Below are 21,108 nucleotides of genomic sequence, written 5' to 3' on the forward strand. Positions count from 1 at the left end.
CTCGGTAAAAGAAGGCTCATTCGAGAAGTGAGGACAAGATGTGGAGGGAAGTCAGCCAAGTTTGTAAGTCTTTGCTAGTGCATATGGCAGCCAAAGAAATAAAAATAAAAGATTGCCAGTATTGGGGGTGGGGGGAGAGTGAATCTACATAAAGGAGCAAGGAGGCTTTGTGCTACAAAGTCAGGGGTAACCATTTCAGTTACCCACTAGGGGACTCATTCAGCTTGGTCCTTCCACCAGAAAATACAAGGATTTCAGAGAACAGTGAAGACATTAGTCATTGTGATGAGATGTACTGGCATACCAACCAGGAACCGAGGACAAACCATCGGTCTGGTTTGTCTATGCTAAATAAAAATTTGTGTAGACATAATATATCTATGGAAATCACCAGGGTCACAAAGACATAGTTGGAAGTATTGGGTACAGCAAAGGATGGTTGAACATCTATCAATAACTTACTTGGACAAGAGGTGCTTTTATGTGATATATTTTTGTGAAGCCTCTGAAAAAATATAATTTTAACAGAAAAAGATATTGTAATATTATTCCAAGGAGAAGTGAATGCTTAATACATCTCCAAAAGTAGAAAACTAAGAAAAGGCAAATGTGGTTTAATAATGTTCAAATACGTTGACAAATATATTGATTTATGTCATAGATTTTACAAATATCTGTATACATTAAGTATATGTTTTATTATCTATATTAATACATACTAGTTTTTAATATGTTTTTGAACTGTTATACTCTCATTTAATTCTTACAAAATCCTAGTAGGATTCTTTTACTACCCTCCTTTTATGGACACAGAAACTGAGACATGAAGAGGCTTTGTGCCTTGCTCAGTTATATGGGTAGTAAGTGGAAGAGTGAAGATTTGAGCCTGAGCGGTGTGAACCTGTGCTCTTAACAGTTACAACATCCACAGAAAATAATATCTCCTACTGATTCACTAGCATGGATGTTACACTTTAAATTATTGGTCCAACACTCATGATATATTTTTGTTGATCTGCTCATAATTTTTCTCCTTTTCTCCTTTGTGATAAATAGTGTATATTAGCAAAATCAGGCAAATGTTGAAGGCGAGGGAACGTGGGTTTTCTGTTTTTGAAGCCAAGTGTCTGGGTCATGAGGAAATCAAATCAATATTCTGGTTTAATTACCATGTTCTGAGAAGAAGAATCACCCAACTCAGGACAGACAGTTTGTCTTTCTAATGTATCCGTAACATGGAAGATTTCTCCAGCAATATTTATTATATTCCTGTTTATACAAAAAAGCTATATATTGCTTGATCATGTTGGCTTCTATGGAAACTCATGTTTTTGATAACGAACATCATTTGGTGTAAATAAACAAAAGCCTATATGACAAAAGAAAGTAAATGTGGAATTTTCCTTAATATGAAAACATTGGAATCAGTTTCTTTGCAGTGCAAACACTGTAACTACCACACAGTTCAGTACAGTAAGTGCTTACTTGGCTAACTCAATGTAACATATCCAAAATTAAACTCTTGTGTCCTTACCCATGTATCCACTCATTCCCTAACTCAGGAAATAGGACCAGCACCCAACAACTCAAACAAGAAGCTTAGATGTCAGAACTTATGTTTCCTTCCACCTTATGCTTTGCATCCATTCTCTCTCTAAGACCTATCAATATTATCTACATAATATATCTCAAAAGTACACACTTCTTACTAGGCCCATAACTGTTTCTCTATCTGTGTCATGTTGTCTCTAATTGGGATTATTTCAGCAGTCTCCTGCCTGCTCCTTTCTTCACTTAGTTCAGTGCACTTTCCCCATAGGAGCAAGAATGGTCTCTTTGAAATGTACATCTGGTGATGGTACACCTCATGCATGAGACATTTCAATTCAGTGACCTCCCACAGCACTTTACTATATAAAAACAAGCCCTCATATCGCTTTCAAGGCCCTGCATGGTGTAATGGTCTGCACGCCTCCCCAGACTGAGCTGAGGCCCATGTATCTTCTCTGTTTCAGCTATACTCTCTTTTTCTTTTACTTTCGTAAGCTCTCAAAACTCTTTCCTGCCTCAAGGCTTTAACCCCAGAATCTTTGCTTTCTACTTTTTGCTTTACATATCACATGAATCTTTTAGTGCTTTGTACATGTCACAGAAAATGATAGGCCTCACTTTTAAGGTTACATCATGTACATACCATAATTATTATTATTATTCAATTGGAATTTCACTTACTCATTTTCTGTTCTAAACTAACTTACTGTGTTCACTTGGGAAATAAAGTTTCTTTACTAAACAACCTCATTTTTACTTTTATCTTGGGGATATTTGCTTAAACATTGAAGAATTTTTTAATAAGGAATATTTGGAAGAAACTGGGGAGTCTCATTTATTTCTAGTTTTAAAATATGATTATGATTATTGTTAATTATATATATGATTATATATTATGTATATATTACATATATTATATATTTCTGCATTTAGCATCTAATGGAACACATAAATATTCTTAAAAATTTTCCCATCTTATTCCTATATTTCCATTTTGAAATTTTATGATTGATTCGTAGCATGAGACTGATTCTTTAAAGAAAAATTTGGTCTACTAAGATGTCTGTGATTTGTTGCACCTAGTAATTGGGCATAGGAAATACGATAATGGGACGTTGCTGTGGAGAGATGAAGGGGGCTTCCATTCTTCTCTCAAAATGTATTCGTTGGTTTTCATGAGCCAAGAATTCTAGTGGGTGCCAAGGAATAAAGGCATAAAAAAAAAGTCACATGAGGTGCTCACTGTCCTATCTATAACACCACAATAATATAAAAGGAGTTGAGTTTTAAAGAATAGAATGTTTTTTATATGTTTTATGAAAACATGATTATACCTTCAGTGTTTAATTTATATGTAGGTTCAGTAACTATATTGCCTTGCAAGATATATCAATATCAATTGAGTAGAGCACACTGTTTAGAAGGAAAATTTCAACTACCTGAAATAAGCACGGAGATAGTGAAATGTGAAGGCAATCAGAAATGGGTACGGGACTATGAGTTTGGATGATTTCAGATATTCCTGAACATAGCTAGTCACAAAAATTTATTCTTCTTTTCAGATATAGCTTCCGTATATATATATATATATCATCAATTAAAGTGAAAGTACTATGAAACCAAGATTTTCTCAGAAGGAAAATGGTACAGATTCAGTTGTTACATGTTGAGGACACCTTATATTTACTGTTTCCCCGTCCTTATTAATAAAAATTTTATTGGTTTTTAAATCTGTTGTTACTTAGTTGTGCCAAATGTATAATCAGAGTGACAAGTACAGATTGGGGGCAGTGCTGAAGGCTTTTATAGGCATCTTTTCTGCAGTACATCTAATCTACCTAAAGTCTTGGGAAAGATGCTAATTTTTTTCACTCTTGTTGGTATTTTGAGCGTTTACTCTTCAGTAAACACTTTGAAGAACTCCAAGTGCAGTGTTATGTTTTAGTGAAAAATCACCTATCAATGTATATAATACATAAAGTTGAATGTTTTATTTTCCTAGGCTCCTTGCGAGTTCTTAATGTCTAATAGACTAAAGCAATAAAGTGGAATTGCATTAGCCCTTTTAGTTTTTGATTGAAACTATTTATGGTATGCTTTTTTCCCCTATACAATAAAGTTCCTTGTTCGGCTGATAACATAGAGAAAGTTGAAAATTCATTCTATGGTAAGAAGGCAGATTCCCCTGCAAAGAATTCAGCTCCCCAGTACGTTTCTAGCAGACCTGTAACAGCTAGGATTCTGTTTCCGTGGCTGGACTTTCCTTCCATCAGAGCCACTCACTTGGTTAGACATAGGCTAGGCATATTGTTGGAGAAAACTGCTATTGACAAGCAGTTACTGTGACAATGTGAGGTAATCACTTTTCCTGTGTGCCTAGTAAACCTGTCTAATATCTTTACAGTCATACCATGTAAGTTTGTTACATTAATTTTAGGGTGCTGGATCCATTGTCAATCCTACATTAGTTATCACTTTTAAATTTTACAGGATGAAAAGACAATGGATGCAAAAACACATAAATATCTGTGTCTAGGAAGCCCTCAGACTTGGGTTGATTTCTAGTTACAACGCTTAATAGTGGGAATAAGCAGCTAGTGCACTTAACATCATTAAGCCTCATTCACCTCCTTAGGAAAAATAGATAATATCTGTCTCACATGATTTTTGTAAGTACAGGAGTGAAACACAAGTGCAGTGCTAGACACGCAAGGGATTTTCAGTAAGTGGTGGTTATTACGTTACATAAAGGTGGGAACCATTCTCTTCAGGCAGCTGGATCTGGGGAGGGTGACCCCAACAGGTATGATAACACTCTCAGGTTTTCAGAAGCTGCTGGGATAAGATGTGACTCAATGTCCCATTCCCTTCCCAATCCCTCACCTCTTTAGGATCATGTACAAGATCTAAACCCCTAAATTTGCAGGATATAAAAAGACAAACAATTATCCTGAATAAATTTCTCAAGTCAATCAAATTCTAAACAGTAACTCTGAAGGATGGATGGAATATATAATGATCTCTGCCCTGAAGAAACACTTGCAACATGTACCCAGTGGTTTAAATCCAAGAAATGCACACACACGATGTGGCTATTTTAACACACACAAAAACATACCCATTCTCTTCCTTCCCTCCCTCCTTCCTCCCCCTCCCCCCTCCTCTTTCTCTCTCTGTCTCCTCCACCACAACCACCCTTCAAGGGTGGCAACACTGAGCAGGGATGACCAAATCTGAAGTTATGTGAAATGACCAGATGGAGTGAACAAAAATGGCAGACATCCTTCTACTGTTGTTCTTCCTCCTTATGTTTCAAACTTCTAATGTGTCCCAGTTATTTGTAGCTGAAGAGTGGTAAATGTTTGCCAACTATAAGCAATGCGTTTTAAAATTTCCTCAATGATATTTTCTCATCTTTCTCCCATCCTTTCTGCCGTTTAATTCTCTCCTGCTCTTAGATGGATTAAATGTTGTTATCCCTTTTATTGGAATGCATCTATCTCCCAAGTTGAACGTGAAGTTCTAGGATAATAGAGTCATAACTATGAAGAAACAAATGTTCATCTCCATATTTAGAAATTAATCACTTTAAGGGATTCAAGTCTGTTGCATTTTATTTTCATAACACCATAAATACTAATTATTGCTGTGACACCTGCCCATGAGATTCTTCTTTACACTTTGAGAAGTTTCCACCTTAATTGGGGGGAGGGAGAGATATTTCTGACATACAAATTAAGATAGACATACACATTTGAAACCCTTATAGTGACAATTTTTTTCTTTAAAATCTTCACATTCTTATGCAAATAGAAAATGATTTTTTCTTGGGGCCAGCCTGGTAGTGTAGTGGTTAAGTTTGCATGCTCCGCCTCAGCAGACTGGGGTTCGTGGATTTGGATCCCAGGCACAGACCTATGCACTGCTTATCAAGCCATGCTGTGGCAGGCGTCCCACATGTAAAGTAGAGGAAGATGGGCACAGATGTTAGCCCAGGGCCAATCTTCCACAGCAAAAAGAGGAGGATTGGCAACAGATGTTAGCTCAGTGCTAACCTTCCTCACACACACACACAAAAAAAGATTTCTTTTCTTGAATAGGATGGAATTAATTTATGTGCAATTCAAATATGTAAACATGCTATTCTACACAAGTATAAACATTCACGTCTTCCTTAACAGTTTCAAAATAGACGATTGGTTTAAGGTTTTGTGAAATACTCATTTGGCTAAGGGTTTTGCTCATCCCAGGGACATCTATTTGTGATAGTTTTTGTGTTTCATTGTGAAATCCATTCATATCCATTTAGAGAGTGAATTTCAGAATACCTTGAGTAGAATTCTCCTTTCTATCTTGGAGCAAATATTTGCCATAAACATAAAAATAAACAAAAAAAAGAGACCCTAGAATTACACTAACTCATTTTTTCCTATGTTATTTTACAAATGGCTGTTAGCCATGAAGTTACTCGAAGCAAATATTGAATACTTTAAAATTGCAAACTTCTCCTAGTTGGTAATATTTTGTGATCATAAAGTGAATACTCAATGTAAAAATGACACAGATTTATTTTAAATCCCTTCCACTTTTTAACCATAATATTGTCAAATGTGTCATTTTAATAAATTTCAAAAATCAAAAGGGAATGGAAAGCTGATAGGATTGTATGAAGTGTTACGGTGTGAATTTGAAAGTTGTCAAGGTATTTCCTCAGGAAGAAAATTGACATTATTTTTAAAAAACTTATCTAAAAAGTAAAGCCAATTTAAAGAACTTCTGATAAAATACAATGTCACCATTCTTCAAAATTCTAGATGGTCATCTTCTCTTTTGGAGAGTTAGATAATTAACAGTATATTAAGAGAGCAAATATTTTTGCGCTGTGTCTTGCAGTGTTCACAGAATTTTTTTTGTTTTTCTTCTGAGTTTTCCACCTTTTATGGATTTTCATTTAAATTAAGTTAAATTTCTAATTTAAATTAAATTAAAAATTCTGCTATTTTATGTATAAATTTTCCCAAGTGAGGATATAATTACTTGAGATCAAAAATGTGAAATTCATATTAGTGAGGCTATCAATATTTGCAGTTGACCATAATTTTCCCCCCACATTGCATTTTTTAAAGAAGAGAGGAAAAGACAAAAAAGGAAACTCTTAGACCAGTATAATAGAAACAGGAACTAATAAGAACTGCAGTGAGTGTGTGTGTTTAGGCTAAGAGAGCCAGTGATCTAGATGTGTAGATTTAAGCCCCACAGAGTAGGCATATTTAGTTTTGTACTTTTGTGACATGCACCCAAAGCTCAAATTACACACACACACACGCAATGTTCATCGACTAAAGTGTTTTGATTTTTTAACTGTGTGTATGTGCAATCTTTTTGCTTCTAAGATGCCTTTAATTTTTAAGTTTTTCACTAGATAAATGATAATGTTAATAAGAAATTATAAACAATAAAAGTAGGATTAATATATATTATTTTATCCTGCTTTTTTTCCCACAAAAATATTATGAGCATCTTTCTGTGTGAGATATTAACTCCATCATATAAATGTATGACAATAGCATAACTTATTTATGAAGATGTATGAACTTAGCATAATTTAACCACCTTTCCCCTTGGAGCATTATATTCTTTATAATTTTCCCATATAAAAATCATTTTTGGGGGGGCCAGCCCCATGGCATCGTGGTTAAGTGAGCACGCTCCGCTGCTGGCGGCCCGGGTTCCAATCCCGGGCGTGCACCGAGGCACCGCTTCTCAGGCCATGCTGTGGTGGTGTCCCATATAAAAGTGGAGGGAGATGGGCACAGATGTTAGCCCAGGGCCAGTCTTCCTCAGCAAAAAGAGGAGGATTGGCATGGATGTTAGCTCATGGCTGATCTTCCTCACAAAATAATAATAAATATCATTTTTTGTATATCTTTCTGCATATGATCAAACACAGGACCTAACTATTCTTGTGCATTCACATACAATAGATACTTTGGAAGTACCATCTAAGGTTTTCATGACTTGGGTCTCAAACTTGTAATCTGGGTGACTACAAATTTATGAGGGCAATTCTGTTCTCCTAACATTCACTTATGAAGGTGAGTGTTGGTTTGGTGACCTCCCCATGCTCAAGCCATGGCTTGAATGCAGCCTGGAAAATGCTAATAATAGGGCACATTTAGATGTAGAAATGATTTACTTTCTCCAAAATCCCTTCCTGGGAATATTTTTTTGTAGAGATTCCAATGCTATTCTGGTCTAGAGAAAACTCTGGCACTATTCTGAAAAGCTTTTCCAGGCTGTCTATTAGTATATCCCGCAGATAGTTTTGGATCCTATGCATTTTACATTCACCATAATAACATCCCATAAAAATGATTTACTCTTTCATTCTCTCTTTCCTTCTCTTAGTATTTACCTGCTCATTACATACATATTCCTATGAATTTGTAAACTTAGTTAATGGGTCTCATTCTCTGGGCATTGATATGAAGGACAGAAAAACTCAACTAGTGCTTCTCTTAGTTCTTCCTTGAAAGTGGAAGACAACTGAAAAGCTGGCAAAACACAGTGTCCTCAGGACCAAGGGCTGTTCTAGCATTCTCTTGTGGTGGATGCATAGTGGACATCTTTCAATGTTACTGGCACCTGGCTTGCTAAACCTGATGGAACAACAACAAACACAAGAAAGTCTTGTTACTAAGCTATCTTCGAGCCATGCTAGACTGTGGTTGATTCTGTTGTGTTTAATGGTGTGGTGGCATTTTGCCTTAGGCCTTTTTTATTGAACAGCGGCAGGAACAGAAGAAGGAAACACTTGATCACTCTGTAAATTCTGCACATTGCAGGCAGGATTTAATGACTGAACGTAGCCACTTTTAGTGTGTTGAAATGCCTCGGCCTTGCCACAAAGCATTGTACCTCCATTCAAATGGCAAAGAATAGAGTTCCTGTAAGATTGTGGAGTGCAGCTCATTTTGGCAATAAACAGTTGCTTTGACCTTGTACCAGCAAATAGACCCTGTCAGGCCAGGAAATCATCTGTTTAGTCAGCGCTCGTTCTGGTCATTAGATTGTGTTTTTGGCTGGGAATTGATAGTACAGCCTTGTGTATATGGAGCTAAAGTCTGAATACTAAAAGGGCCCTGTTTACCAACAGCTTTATTTTTTAATTTAAAGTTAATTCAAATTGAAATGAGCCTTTTAACCCTTAATTAAGACCATGTTTTCTCTTAAAAGTCAACCACATTAGTCAATTGGAGACGAAATTCACTTTGCGTGGAAAGGTGGTCTACTTTCTTTCAACAGTAGCCACCCTGGTTTACTAAGTGCATTTGTTTCCTTTCACCATGGTAACTTTACCCGCTCTCTGTATCAGCCCTGCTCCAACCCATCAATTACAACTTAGAGGAAAAGTGTGTTGTGTGCTTTGGGAAGGAGGCCAAGATTCTATCTTGAAGCTTTTTATGATTATTATTCATTGTATAGGTAGTGCTCATAATACTCCCTATTTCATTCTTTTTTATTATTTTCCAAAGCTGGAGTTTATTTTACCCCACGACTGACCTATAGTATTTAGTTCCTGTTTTATTGTTACCTCTTCGTAAATATGGAGTCAGCAGATTCCCAAAATATTTCTAATTCATTCACTACAAATTGCTATTGTTTTGGCTTCCTTCTATTATTTTTTTCACATTTTTAGTGTTTCTCAATAGAAAATTAACATTTGGCAAGGACTTCCTTGTTTTTGTTCCACTGTGACCCATCGGGTGTATTTCAGTAAGTTTGGGGGTTTGTTCAGTAGATGAGCAAGCATACCCTCACTAACTCAGCACTTCGATAGAGGAAATAACAGCCAGCGTAGCCAGCAAAAGGCAAGTGAAACATCACTGCAGACTGACAGAAGGGAAATGTATTCTCTTTTAAATTGTATTTTTAATACTGGGCTCGTTTTCCTTGTCGTTAAAAGAGAAAAAAATCACATTGCCTTACATTTTCAAAAATTAAAAAGAATATTTAGTATCAATAGTATATTCCCTTAAGATTCCCAAACTTCTAAACAGTCTACTCCATCTACAATGTACATAAAAGGAAGAATATAATCAAATACAGTTTTATTATGTTCTTAGTTAAGATGAAAGTCTAATAATAGGGAATTATTTTCTTAGGCAGTCAGTTTATCTTTCAATCCATCCAGTTGTGAAATCAGCATTCCCTTTGAATACATATTTCTCTGATACTGGAAAAACCATGAAAAGGGCAAAAATCTGTCATTTCTCTTTCAAGTATATTTCTTTTCAGTCAGAAGAGAACCTCATTTCTTTGTCTTGTTGCTCTGTGTGATTTTTTAATTTCAATGGCTCGTTTTAATCCTTAAAGCAGTGATGAAAATTAAGATACTTCTATTTTTTTTCTACTTAGAAAGTTCTAGGAATACTACAAATTTTGGTATACAAAGTATTAACCTTTTAAAGTGTCTTATCTGAAGAGTTTTTAGAAACAACCTAGTCAACATTTCTCATTTAATAAATGAGGAAATTGAAGTCCAGAGAGGACAATTGGTTGCAAGTTAATCATTCACTTAAAAAAATGCATCTCGTCAACTGCTAGGTGCTGGAAAATGTGCTCCAGACTGGGAATACAAAATGAATAGGAAATAATTCCTGTCTTTATATCGCTCAGAGTCTAACCTGGGAATACATAATAATTACTAAAAATGGAACTTCAGACTTATAATTATAGAGGAGGAAGTCACTATGCCAAGAAGCTCATTAAAATTTGAAGACACCTAGTCAATGACTTTGAGATAACACCTATCTAGTAGAAAAGACAAGATCGAAACCTGCATTTCCTGCTTCCTAGTCCACTGGTCTTCCTACAAAATGCTGAAAACACCTTGAAGTGTTGGGAGAAAAAGTAGAGAAATCAGGGAATTTCTTGGTGAAAATAACATGTTGAAAAGTATCTTAGCACTTACATTCTCAAGTGAGGAGATCCGTTTCTAAAGTCACAATGCCATATGGAATTGGTCTCCTCTTTAAGCTAGGATTGTCACTTTTATCACTGTAAGACTGGACACAATAAAGTGTCTCAGGCATTTTAGGAGATAAATACATGTTTGTTTGATGAAGGTGAATAAATGAAATCCAAACGTTATATGAACAGGTCTGATTCCTTGTAAATCTGTGATGATATCCAGGAGGGTTTGAGGAGGCGCTACCTCCCATTTTTAATGGTTATTAATTTAGATTCATGGATCATCCTTCTTTGATTTATCAGCACAAAATCAAGATGAGAGTTCCTGCCACACTTAACTAGTTCAAAAATCTTCATTACAGCCAGGAGATAAAACATCTCTGGGACCACAGCAAAAAGATGACAATTTGCCTCCACTTAAATGGTCTTCAGCTGTTGAATCACTGCCCTGGGGTTGAAATCTATGAATGATTTTACTAGTGTGTGACAGACGGGAACATGCACTACTAGGTGACCTGAGGGAAGAGCTAGATCAGAAGTCTGCAGTTTTGGCAGCGGGTTTTGAGTGTGTGTACTCGCCTTAGGCAAGCATTGCTGTAGTAGCTGGCCTACAGCAGGGAGGGCCTTGACTATATAGTGGGAGCTTTCTATTTTAAAATGTAAAACTAGATAAATCTTAATTAGTATTAATTTGTTTGTCCTTCTTGCCTGTTCTGTTTTCTTTGATATTCTGTAATAAGTTGACCAAGACTTCCCTTGAGTAATGAAAGGAAAGAAAATACATTAATGTGTCTGCTTTCTACTCCTTACCGAGATTTTTTTTTTATGTGCCAAACCTTCCCAGTCTCTAAAATAATACTTAAATGAGAGAAATGTGCAGATTGTTATGTCACTCATTTTACGTTCAAGGAAGGGAAGAAGATGCTTTCAAATTACAGTCATTGCTTTTGTAACTATAAGTGAATATAATAAAACACAAGTATTTATGCCTCTTAGAGGTAAAGTCTCAAATTTTTCCATGAGGGTTTTTTGAAGGATGAAGAAGGTATATAAGACATAGGTAGGTATTTAAGCACAACTTGATTTACTGCAAGAGAGGGAGATTATTTATGGGTGAGAAAAATTTTAAAGTGAGTATGTTATATAAATAATTTCCCTTTATACATTTAAAGAGAGTGTTTCCTACCTGTATAATAATTTTATTAGTGAATATAAATTCTCCAGTCATGATCTCAAATTTGTTGAACAGTTTCAGTGGAGGATTTAGAGATCCTGCTTGTAGCAAGAAAGGGAAAATTTACTTGTATGCCTCCCACATATAGTGGGTCACCCTAGTCTTAATATGGACAGACTCCCAGTGTTAGACATCAAATAGATAGAAAATCCTAGAAAAAGACAAGGGAACATTAGCCTGTCTGAAATGGTTTCTTACTAGGAATGGATGGCATTTGTTTAATTAAATAATTTTTTAGATGACTGTTCTTCAGTGTCATACCAACAGTTTAGAATTGCTAGGAAAATAATTTATGGTTTTAGATAATAATTTGCTTTAAGTAAGTGATTTATATAAAATTAAAAGCAGAAGAACCTCTTGTTGGTTCAGACTATCATTGAATTTCTTTGGTATCTTAGGTATGCTACTCTTTCTGTTTGTGCTTCAACTGTCCATTCTGTAAAGTGAGTGAGCTAATACTTGCCCTGATTGTTTCAACAGAACTGTTGTGAGATTTACTTGAGATGGTACATATGAAAGTCCTTTAGAAAGAGAAAAGACATCTACAAAATTTAAGAGGTTATTGTGGAATCTGCATTGTACTCTGCATACAGTTGACATTCAGTGGATGTCTGTGAATCGGTGGGTAAAGCCTATGACCTGCTACCTGGTGCTAGAAGATGCAGAGGAGAGGCTGCCTGTGTGTCACCTGACGGCCTGGATTTCAGGGTCCTCGATGTAAAACACGCAGACTGGCCAATGTGATTTCTTAGCATCTCTTTAGCTCCATTATGCTGTGATGCTATTTAATTAGTACATCTCAACTGGATTCTCGATTCGTCTTTTATATCACTTAGAAATCCTTTCTGCTGCAAGTAAAAGAAAACTTGACTGCAGTGACTTAAACAAACAGGGTGTTCTTTTTTGGATGTATAAGAAATCTTGAGATAGATGCTTGCTGGGTCGACAAGTGCAAGGTACACATTTCTCTGATTTTCTTGGCCTTTAATTTATGGTCACAGATAAACCATTGTGCTCATAATCAGTGCTGGAGTAATGTAGATGGAGTGGCTTCAGTTGAATTTTGACCGTCTCATTAGAAAAGAAAATGGTATCCCAAAGACTTTCATCAGATTTCTGTTTGTATCTCTTTAGCCATCATTTTGGCCAAAACTTTGGCCATCTATCCCTGTTTGCAGTGAAGTCTGAGTAAGAGAGTTCTTGGCTGGATGCATTTCTGAATAGTCAGGATTCTATTAGCAAGCAGGAAGCAGGGGTTAGATATTAAGTATGTAACCAGCAGTACTCACAACATTCCTCTACTTAACAGTTTGTCTTTTCATGTTGCTCTATTTGTGCATTTAATTATGCTTCCTACAGGCCAGCTCCTACTATCGTTGCATGATCTTGCTCAAAGGGGATTCCTTCTGTGTAGTCTCTTCCAACAGCTCAGTCAGAATGGAGCACTTGCTCTGTGTGGCTGTGTTAAAATGTCTGCTGCTCGCTTTCGACCGCAAAGGCTCTTTTGGAATGGGCAGAAATGGGGAACATTTGTATCTTTAAGGCTAACAAAGAGCCTGAACGAGAGTAGATGATTGACAAATATTTATTTCACTGCATGTATTTGTGCCTACATATCTTTTACTATTATCGTCTCTAAGGTTATTATTTAGTCATAATTTGATAAAGTCTGGGTACTATTTTGAGTCGCATTCTCAACTTCTAGGTTTATTAACTGTAGCTACTTTCAAGTTACTGTCAGAAGTCCTGTGCTGTAGTGCTGTGGCTAAGAAGCGACTATGTGATTGTCTTGTCCTTTCTTTAAGTATCACATGGTATAGCCATTTATAATATTAACAAAAAGTGATTGTTTAGTGAATACCTTTATGCTAACTGTTGCAAAAACCGTAAATACCTCAAATAAAAACACACGGACAAATTTACAAGCAAACAAAATAACAAAGTACGTTGGAAGACTGCAACTTAATTTTTTAAAGGCTCAGCAATGCTGTCTTGCAAATTTAAAGGCACTCAACTATGAGCTAAATTGAAACCAGAAGTTAAGTGTGTAGTTTGTTTATACTTTATGTCATTTCCCCCTGAGGCAATATGACATGAGATATGAGTGGAAGTTTCTAACCAGTGCTTAAAGACAATGTTCAAAAGTTTATAATCCTAATCCGTGTTTGGCTAAGGCAGTAGAATTTATTTGAGTGGCTCTCAATGTAACACTAAAAGTTGTTCAATTTAATGTAAAATGGTCCTAGAACAGCCATTCTTAGTAGGAACTAGAAAACAGTATGACTATATTAATGATTGCTAACATTTTAAATTATTCTGTTTGTCTTGGCAGTGTATTTCACTCAGCAGTATAATTCCCCAGAAACGTTCAGTAGGAAGATGTACTATTATGGACATGATGTGTTATCTTTTGAAATGCATTTAATGATTATAAAAGTTAAGATTTGTCCACACAGATTTTACTTAAATGCAAATAACCTGTTATTCACAATATGAAGTTGATATAAGAAAATTGTGGAATTCAATGATAAAGATAATCTATGGGGCCTATTCTATATGTAAGTGCTTTAAGCCATCAAATCTCAACGTGGCATTGAAATTGAGTTTTAGGGATTTAAGAAATTATTGACGTCTAAAGATGATCTGGAGGAAACCTAAAAAATTTGGACTCTGAATTCCTTCCTCAAAGTAATGTCAAGGAACTTAGGATTTTCGTTATGATTTCAGTTCTCAATGTAAGTATGAAAATAGATCCAATAAAACAGTACAGCACTTTGAATCTTATATCAGATTAAATGAAAATAATATAATGGAGGCATATTTCTATAAAAGAAGTAAATAGACAGTGAAGACTCAATGGGCAGCTGAAATCAATATTTGATAACCAGTTCACTGGACTTAAAAAAACATGTAAGTTTTTTTTAAGAAAGAAAGAAGGTAACATAGAGTTATTTAAAAAGCTTTAATCTGGTAGTAATTCACAGGCAGATCAGTTTAAATAGAAGTTGTACCTCCCTATGTATTTGAGATATAGACAAGAAAGTATATTTAAATCTTTTTTTTAGGCCATTGCCATAGAAGTTAAGGAATGATACTATCGAGGCAGAAAAACATATCACAGCTCATGAGAACCATGTATCAAGAGTCTTAAAATGTCAACGAAGCCATGATTTCTTCCTTCAGTTGCTAACAATTTGTGGGGATGAAGTTGTCCACGCAGAAACCATGAGAGAACAAGGGCGTGTGTCACGTGGTGCTCGCTGTAGTGCAGAGAGGGGACACACTGCATCACGCGTAAACACGGAATGGCTGCGTGATGACACGGCTTTGCTTTATTTTCTCACCAATAGTCTAATGCCAAGTAAAGCTGTGAAAACCCGAGCTGGAAATCTCAGCATACTGTAGTGCCAGAATAATCTAAATCTTGTGTGTTGGGGGAGTTTCCCCTTAACATTTGGTGCAAATTCAAATGTATATGTGGAAAAACTACACTGGGCCACACTATTTGCTTCTGTAAATTCTGGGAGGGAAAAATGGATTTTTATTCATAATGAATGCATGCCCTAACATCCTGAAACGTGTTTTACATATTTTCAAAAATGCATTTTCAAAATTATCACATAATTTTGAAAGAGTCGTTTTGTTTGCAGCTTGTCGCCCAGGTTTCTACAAGGCCTCGGATGGTAGCATGAAGTGTGCCAAGTGCCCCCCTCACAGCTCTACTCACGAAGATGGTTCAGTGAACTGCAGGTGTGAGAATAATTACTTCAGAGCAGACAAAGACCCTCCATCCATGGCTTGTACCCGTGAGTAGTTTTGCTGCGACCCATGCCTCCATGTTTGTTTTATTTTGGTTTTTCTTCTTGTTATTGTGATTTTTTTTTAGCATTTGGCCCATTTCCTTCCCTTATCCATGTGCAAATTGAAAACTTTCTCTGCTTCACTCTCCATGCCTGGCTCACCACAAATGCAACATTTATCACACAAAATGAATTAGTTTTTAAGGCACTTCCTGCAACAGGACCCCCAGAAAGAAAGAAAATTTTCTGTATCTTGTTCCAGATCTGCATTACATTTGACATAACGGAAGGCTACAGGTGTGGGATTTGTGTTTTAACATTTCTATTCCCTCTTGTTATATGTTGGTCATAGGTCATAAGGAAAAAGGACTAAGATTTATAAAACTAATACTAAAGTTTTCATAACTATTCACAAGGGCATTGAATTTAGTGGTATGTTCCTTTGTGGGACTTGGTAAATGCATCTTCAGCCTTGAGTCAGAACTCCCCCATTCCTAGCTTAGGGAGGACAGTGCTCTTGAGTCCATGTGTCTGTAATCTCACAGATCCTCTAAGGACGAATTAAGAGTATATAATCAAGACAAGATGGTTATTTACCTCTTTCAGTTCCATTGTAAATTATCTGTTTCCCTTGTAGGAGAAAACAGAAGTGAGGCTCATTAATCTTTGTTGAACTACTTTGCAGGACCTCCATCTGCACCAAGAAATGTTATCTCTAATATAAATGAGACCTCGGTTATCCTGGACTGGAGTTGGCCCCTGGACACAGGAGGCCGGAAAGATGTCACCTTCAACATTCTCTGTAAAAAATGCGGGTGGAATGTACAACAGTGTGAGCCGTGTGGCCCCCATGTCCGCTTCCTGCCTCGGCAGTCTGGACTCGCCAACACCACAGTGACAGTGACAGACCTCCTGGCGCACACTAACTACACCTTTGAGATTGATGCCGTTAACGGGGTATCCGAGCTGAGCGCCCCGCCAAGGCAGTTTGCGGCCGTCACTATCACAACGAACCAGGCCGGTGAGTACCCGCGGGACACTGCCTCCTCCTGCCGCCTCAGAGCCAAGGAACAGAGAGAGTGGAGAAAAGGGTGGGAAGAAAGATTTGAAGGAGCCCCAGGATTTTCGCTTCTATCTCTTTTAGACAATTATGGTACATTAAGTAACTCAACTTAATTCTTCAAGTGAGAATAAATCATATTTGTTAGATGATTTTAAACTAGTTTATTCCATTGCTTCCCAATTTGGAATCTTTAAATATTTGGGTCTCTGGAGATAGTACTTGTGGGGCTCCTTGAAACATTTTGATATTTCAAAGAACTTAACTGACATTGAAACTTAGCTTGGACAAGATTGTGTAGGATATTTAAAACTATCAGCATCTTTACCTTAGTTACAATTATATCAGTTTTTTTGATATAGTCATTCAGTTACTTCATGCTCATCAGAAACTCTGAGTATTATAGCTCAGATAGTTATAATTATCTGATTAATTAAAAATAAGAAAATAGGAGCTGGGCCTGTGACGTAGTGGTTGAGTTTGGCGTGCACCACTTCAGTGGCCTGGGTTCGCAGGTTCGGATCTTGGATGCGGACCTACACCACTCGTCAGCCATGCTGTGGTGGTGACCCACATACAAAAAAGAGGAAGATTGGCACAGATGTTAGCTCAGGGCGAATCTTCCTCAGCAAGAAAAAGAAAAAGAAAATAAACCCAGTTTATTTAATAGATGTAGTTTGTATTTGAAAATTCAAAATACGGAATTTGTGGAGAAGCATAGCGAAAAGGAGTCTTTTTTTTTTTTTAAAGATTTTATTTATTTATTTTTTTTCCCCCCAAAGCCCCAGTAGATAGTTGCATGTCATAGCTGCACATCCTTCTAGTTGCTGTATGTGGGACGCGGCCTCAGCATGGCCGGAGAAGTGGTGCGTCAGTGCGCGCCTGGGATCCGAACCCGGGCCGCCAGCAGTGGAGTGCGCGCACTCAACTGCTAAGCCACAGGGCCGGCCCGTGAAAAGGAGTCTTGGTGGAGAACAGTGTGAATCCATACTATGTTGGCATATTATGAGCTAAGGCTCTTTAATATGGAATGAAAAAATTAAACAAAAAACCAAACTTCTCACTTTCTTTATCTTACATACACAACATTTCTCTCTTCTTTGCTGTTAGTAAATCTTGTTCTTTCAATCACCCTTTAAATATTCTGTGTGTTTTCTAGTTCTCTGATAATTCTTGTACTTTATTTCACTATAGTTGTTCTCTTTTTTTAAAATATGGTGTCCAAAATTATTTATAGGATTTTAGTTGTGATTCTCTCAAACATATGGAGGAGTTATACTTTATAGAGTAAACAGAGACATACCAATGATAACCCTCTGAGTTAAGACAACCATTTTTCCGATGTTGATAACTGTGATGAATGAGTAATAAACAGTTTTCTTTGGTAATCAATAAAGTTTGTGCAAAATTAAGCTGGCAGATATTTATTGTGCATAATTGTTGCTGCAAGATATCATTATTAGGGATACATTCCAAACAGTTCAATTCAGAGACATTACTGTATTATTTGTACACAAACAAACATTGGAGCCAAGAATAGAGAAAGGCAGAGAAGGACGCCCCCCTGCGGATGTTTCTGCTAGAAGTACAGGTCCTCCTGTCTGCTCCAGGTGGGCTCACCCATGAGCGGGAAGTCAGGATTGGTGTGAACTCTGCTTCTTATCTGCATTTGCTTAAATTGTGGAAGTCTCTCTGCACTCTAATGGGACTCGTCCTTTGCTCTGAGGATATGTATACTGGAAGCCATAGGAAAAGGGAGAGGAGAGAAGACCAGACTCTCCCGCGTGCTGGAAGAGGTCTTAGAGCAGCCAAATAACTCGCCAAATAACTCAGAACTTGCTTTTCTCTCTCTTGGCTGGCTCAGGAAGGCTAGTTAGACTGCTCGTGCGCCATTAATAGGCATCATCCAGGCAGTATTCGGCAAGTATGCAAGCGGATGCCTGCTGGTTGTTAAATTGCTGCTTCTACACTGGTCACAGCAGGTCTAACTGCTCCTGCAGGTGACTATAGAAATGCATCTGTACCAGTTAACTCCTCAAGGACCCTGAGTAGCCCCCTTCACCCAGTATCTCAGCTCTACCCCATCCTCCCCCATAATCCAGCAACCAAAAGGTAACTCCTGGCATAAGGGGGTCTCTAGAGCCCTGTGCTGGAATTCCTCCCTCTTGAGGGGTCCCTGTCCTGCCATGCCATTGATAGAGATTTTGAATATAACCGCTGGCGGAGTCCATATTCAAATGTGTCACTTTCTGATTCCAAATCCTTCTTTTGTTCCCAAATCTCACTTTGCTCCTGGTTTCTTATATTGATGAAAACTTACACTTTTACATTGTCTCATGGTGATAAATAAACTTTATTTGTGGAAAAAAAATGACTTTTAAATGAAGTGCACTGAATCATTATTATTATTATTTTTTTTGTGTGTGTGAGGAAGATCAGCCCTGTGCTAACACCCATGGCAATCCTCCTCTTTTTGCTGAGGAAGACTGGCCCTGGGCTAACATCTGTGCCCATCTTCCTCCACTTTATATGGGATGCCACCACAGCATGGCTTGACAAGCTGTGCGTTGGTGTGCGCCCGGGATCCTAACCCAGGCCGGCAGCAGCGGAGCGTGGGCACTTAACCGCTATGCCACAGGGCTGGCCCATGAATCATTATTTTAATCTTGCTAACTGAATCTGTAAGTTTTACCAATTGAAGCTAGATTCCAGACCAACCAGCAAATGTTTTTACTTTGCTTCAGTTAATGATATTTAAACTTTGTAACTAATAATATTTAAAAGTTTGTAACTTAGATTTATTTAACTGTCTTCCATGAGAGGAAAAGAATGAGTAATGCTATTGCTATGTATCACATGATTATAGCTTCTCATATTCAGTGAACACAGGAATTTTAAGAAATTATAATTATGTGGCAAATGGCTTTCCCAAATCCTATATTTCACGCTGATTTACTGCCTTGTTTAAAATAGGAGCATCAATCTGTGTTATAATTATCTCCTAAGTCAAACAGGAACATATAAAAACAAGCAAGAGCTCCTTATTTCCTATCTTATCCTTGGCCTCTGGCTTCCTGACAATGCATTTATCAGGAAACTAATAGTTCCAGATATACACAGCAAATGAATCTACGTGAAGTGCAACCGCGAGGGGGCCGGGACGTTACAAAATACATAGGGTTGATGCTTTGGCCCTCCCTGCTACACATCACAGGGTGAGACAGAGATCTGGCAAGGATGATATCAGTTACTCTCTCTAACCCCATTCTCATTTTTTAAAACCATCACAAATTCATCTACAGCATGCACCACTATGCATTTTATATATTTATTTCAGAGTGTCTGTATCGTTTCATGTGCCTGGGGAGGTAGAGGTCTTTGTTCCATCGTTAAATCCCCATGGTAAGATATATAAGCAAGATTAGAAGTAATGCCATTTCTCCAGGGAGTGTTTCTTTGTTTTGCTTTATTTCTGTTCTTGTGAAGGTTAATGGACTGGTAGCTTTGAAAAATGAGCTCCCCACCACTAGAAAGATATGGCTGTGACAGATATGAAGCCATGGTGTTTAAATTCCTCCTGGTCTCTCTATCTTTGACATGGATATAAAGAGGAAATGTGAATGTGTCCCTTTTAATTTAGTTTGTGAGATTGAGTTTGTTGATTTTTCTCTTGATTACATTGTAAAAGCCATGTGATGACCACAGGATAAGGCACCTTCTAAATTGTAAAGGATTACATTGTACATTCGGATGTTAGTTCTCAGCTCGCAATAGTTTGGCAAAGTATGTCAGTGAGATAAAAAACATGGTCTCTACATAAAGGTTGTATCCATGAACCCATCAGTCAAACATGTACAGAAAGAATTGCAGATTGCAAAACAAAAGTCTTAGAGCTATAACTTGGTGTAAATTGCTACTTCTTGTTTTCTTCCTTGAATGAGTGTGTTTACCTTTCAGTTCCAGAAACAATCATTCCACTAGTGGAATATCCGTCTCTGTTTATTCTCAACCTCCATCATAGAATCTGCCTTTTTTTTTCACTATCCTATAGCATATAATGATCTCAGACTAGAATCAGGGGCACTAACAGAGAATTTATGGGCTTTCAATTTCGCGGTCCACCCCTGCCCCCATTTTACAACTGGAGAAGCTAAGATCCCAGAAGCTTTTCTAACATTTCATTAAGAGATCCAACTTCCACTTATGTCTCCCAACTCTAACTCCACTTTCAACTTCTATTCTCATATTCTTTCTGTGATCCTGGGATTCATGCCATGTAGCTATGAAAATAAATGCTGCGGGGCCAGCCGGGTGGCACAAGCGGTTAAGTGCTTGTGCTCCTCTGCGGTGGCCTGGGGTTCGCTGGTTCGGATCCCGGGCGCGCACCCATGCACCACTTGTCAGGCCATGCTGTGGTGGCGTCCCATATAAAGTGGAAGAAGATGGGCATGGATGTTAGCCCAGAGCCAGTCTGCCTCAGCAAAAAGAGG

General features: G+C 37.4%; 1 protein-coding gene across 3 annotated transcripts in view; it reads left to right on the forward strand.

Annotated features, from left to right (window-relative positions):
• EPHA3 (EPH receptor A3) overlaps window positions 1-21,108 on the forward strand; it is a 367,575-nt gene that overhangs the window by 227,731 nt on the left and 118,736 nt on the right. For all 3 annotated transcript variants that reach the window (XM_004440066.3, XM_087418216.1, XM_087418217.1), the window contains exons 4-5: window positions 15,409-15,564; window positions 16,244-16,579. In XM_004440066.3, coding sequence (XP_004440123.1) covers window positions 15,409-15,564; window positions 16,244-16,579 — 492 coding nt within the window. The remainder of the gene's footprint in view (window positions 1-15,408; window positions 15,565-16,243; window positions 16,580-21,108) is intronic.

This window comes from Ceratotherium simum, chromosome 27, assembly GCF_057802395.1.
Source record: "Ceratotherium simum simum isolate JZ-2026a chromosome 27, ASM5780239v1, whole genome shotgun sequence".
Lineage (NCBI taxonomy): Eukaryota > Metazoa > Chordata > Mammalia > Perissodactyla > Rhinocerotidae > Ceratotherium > Ceratotherium simum.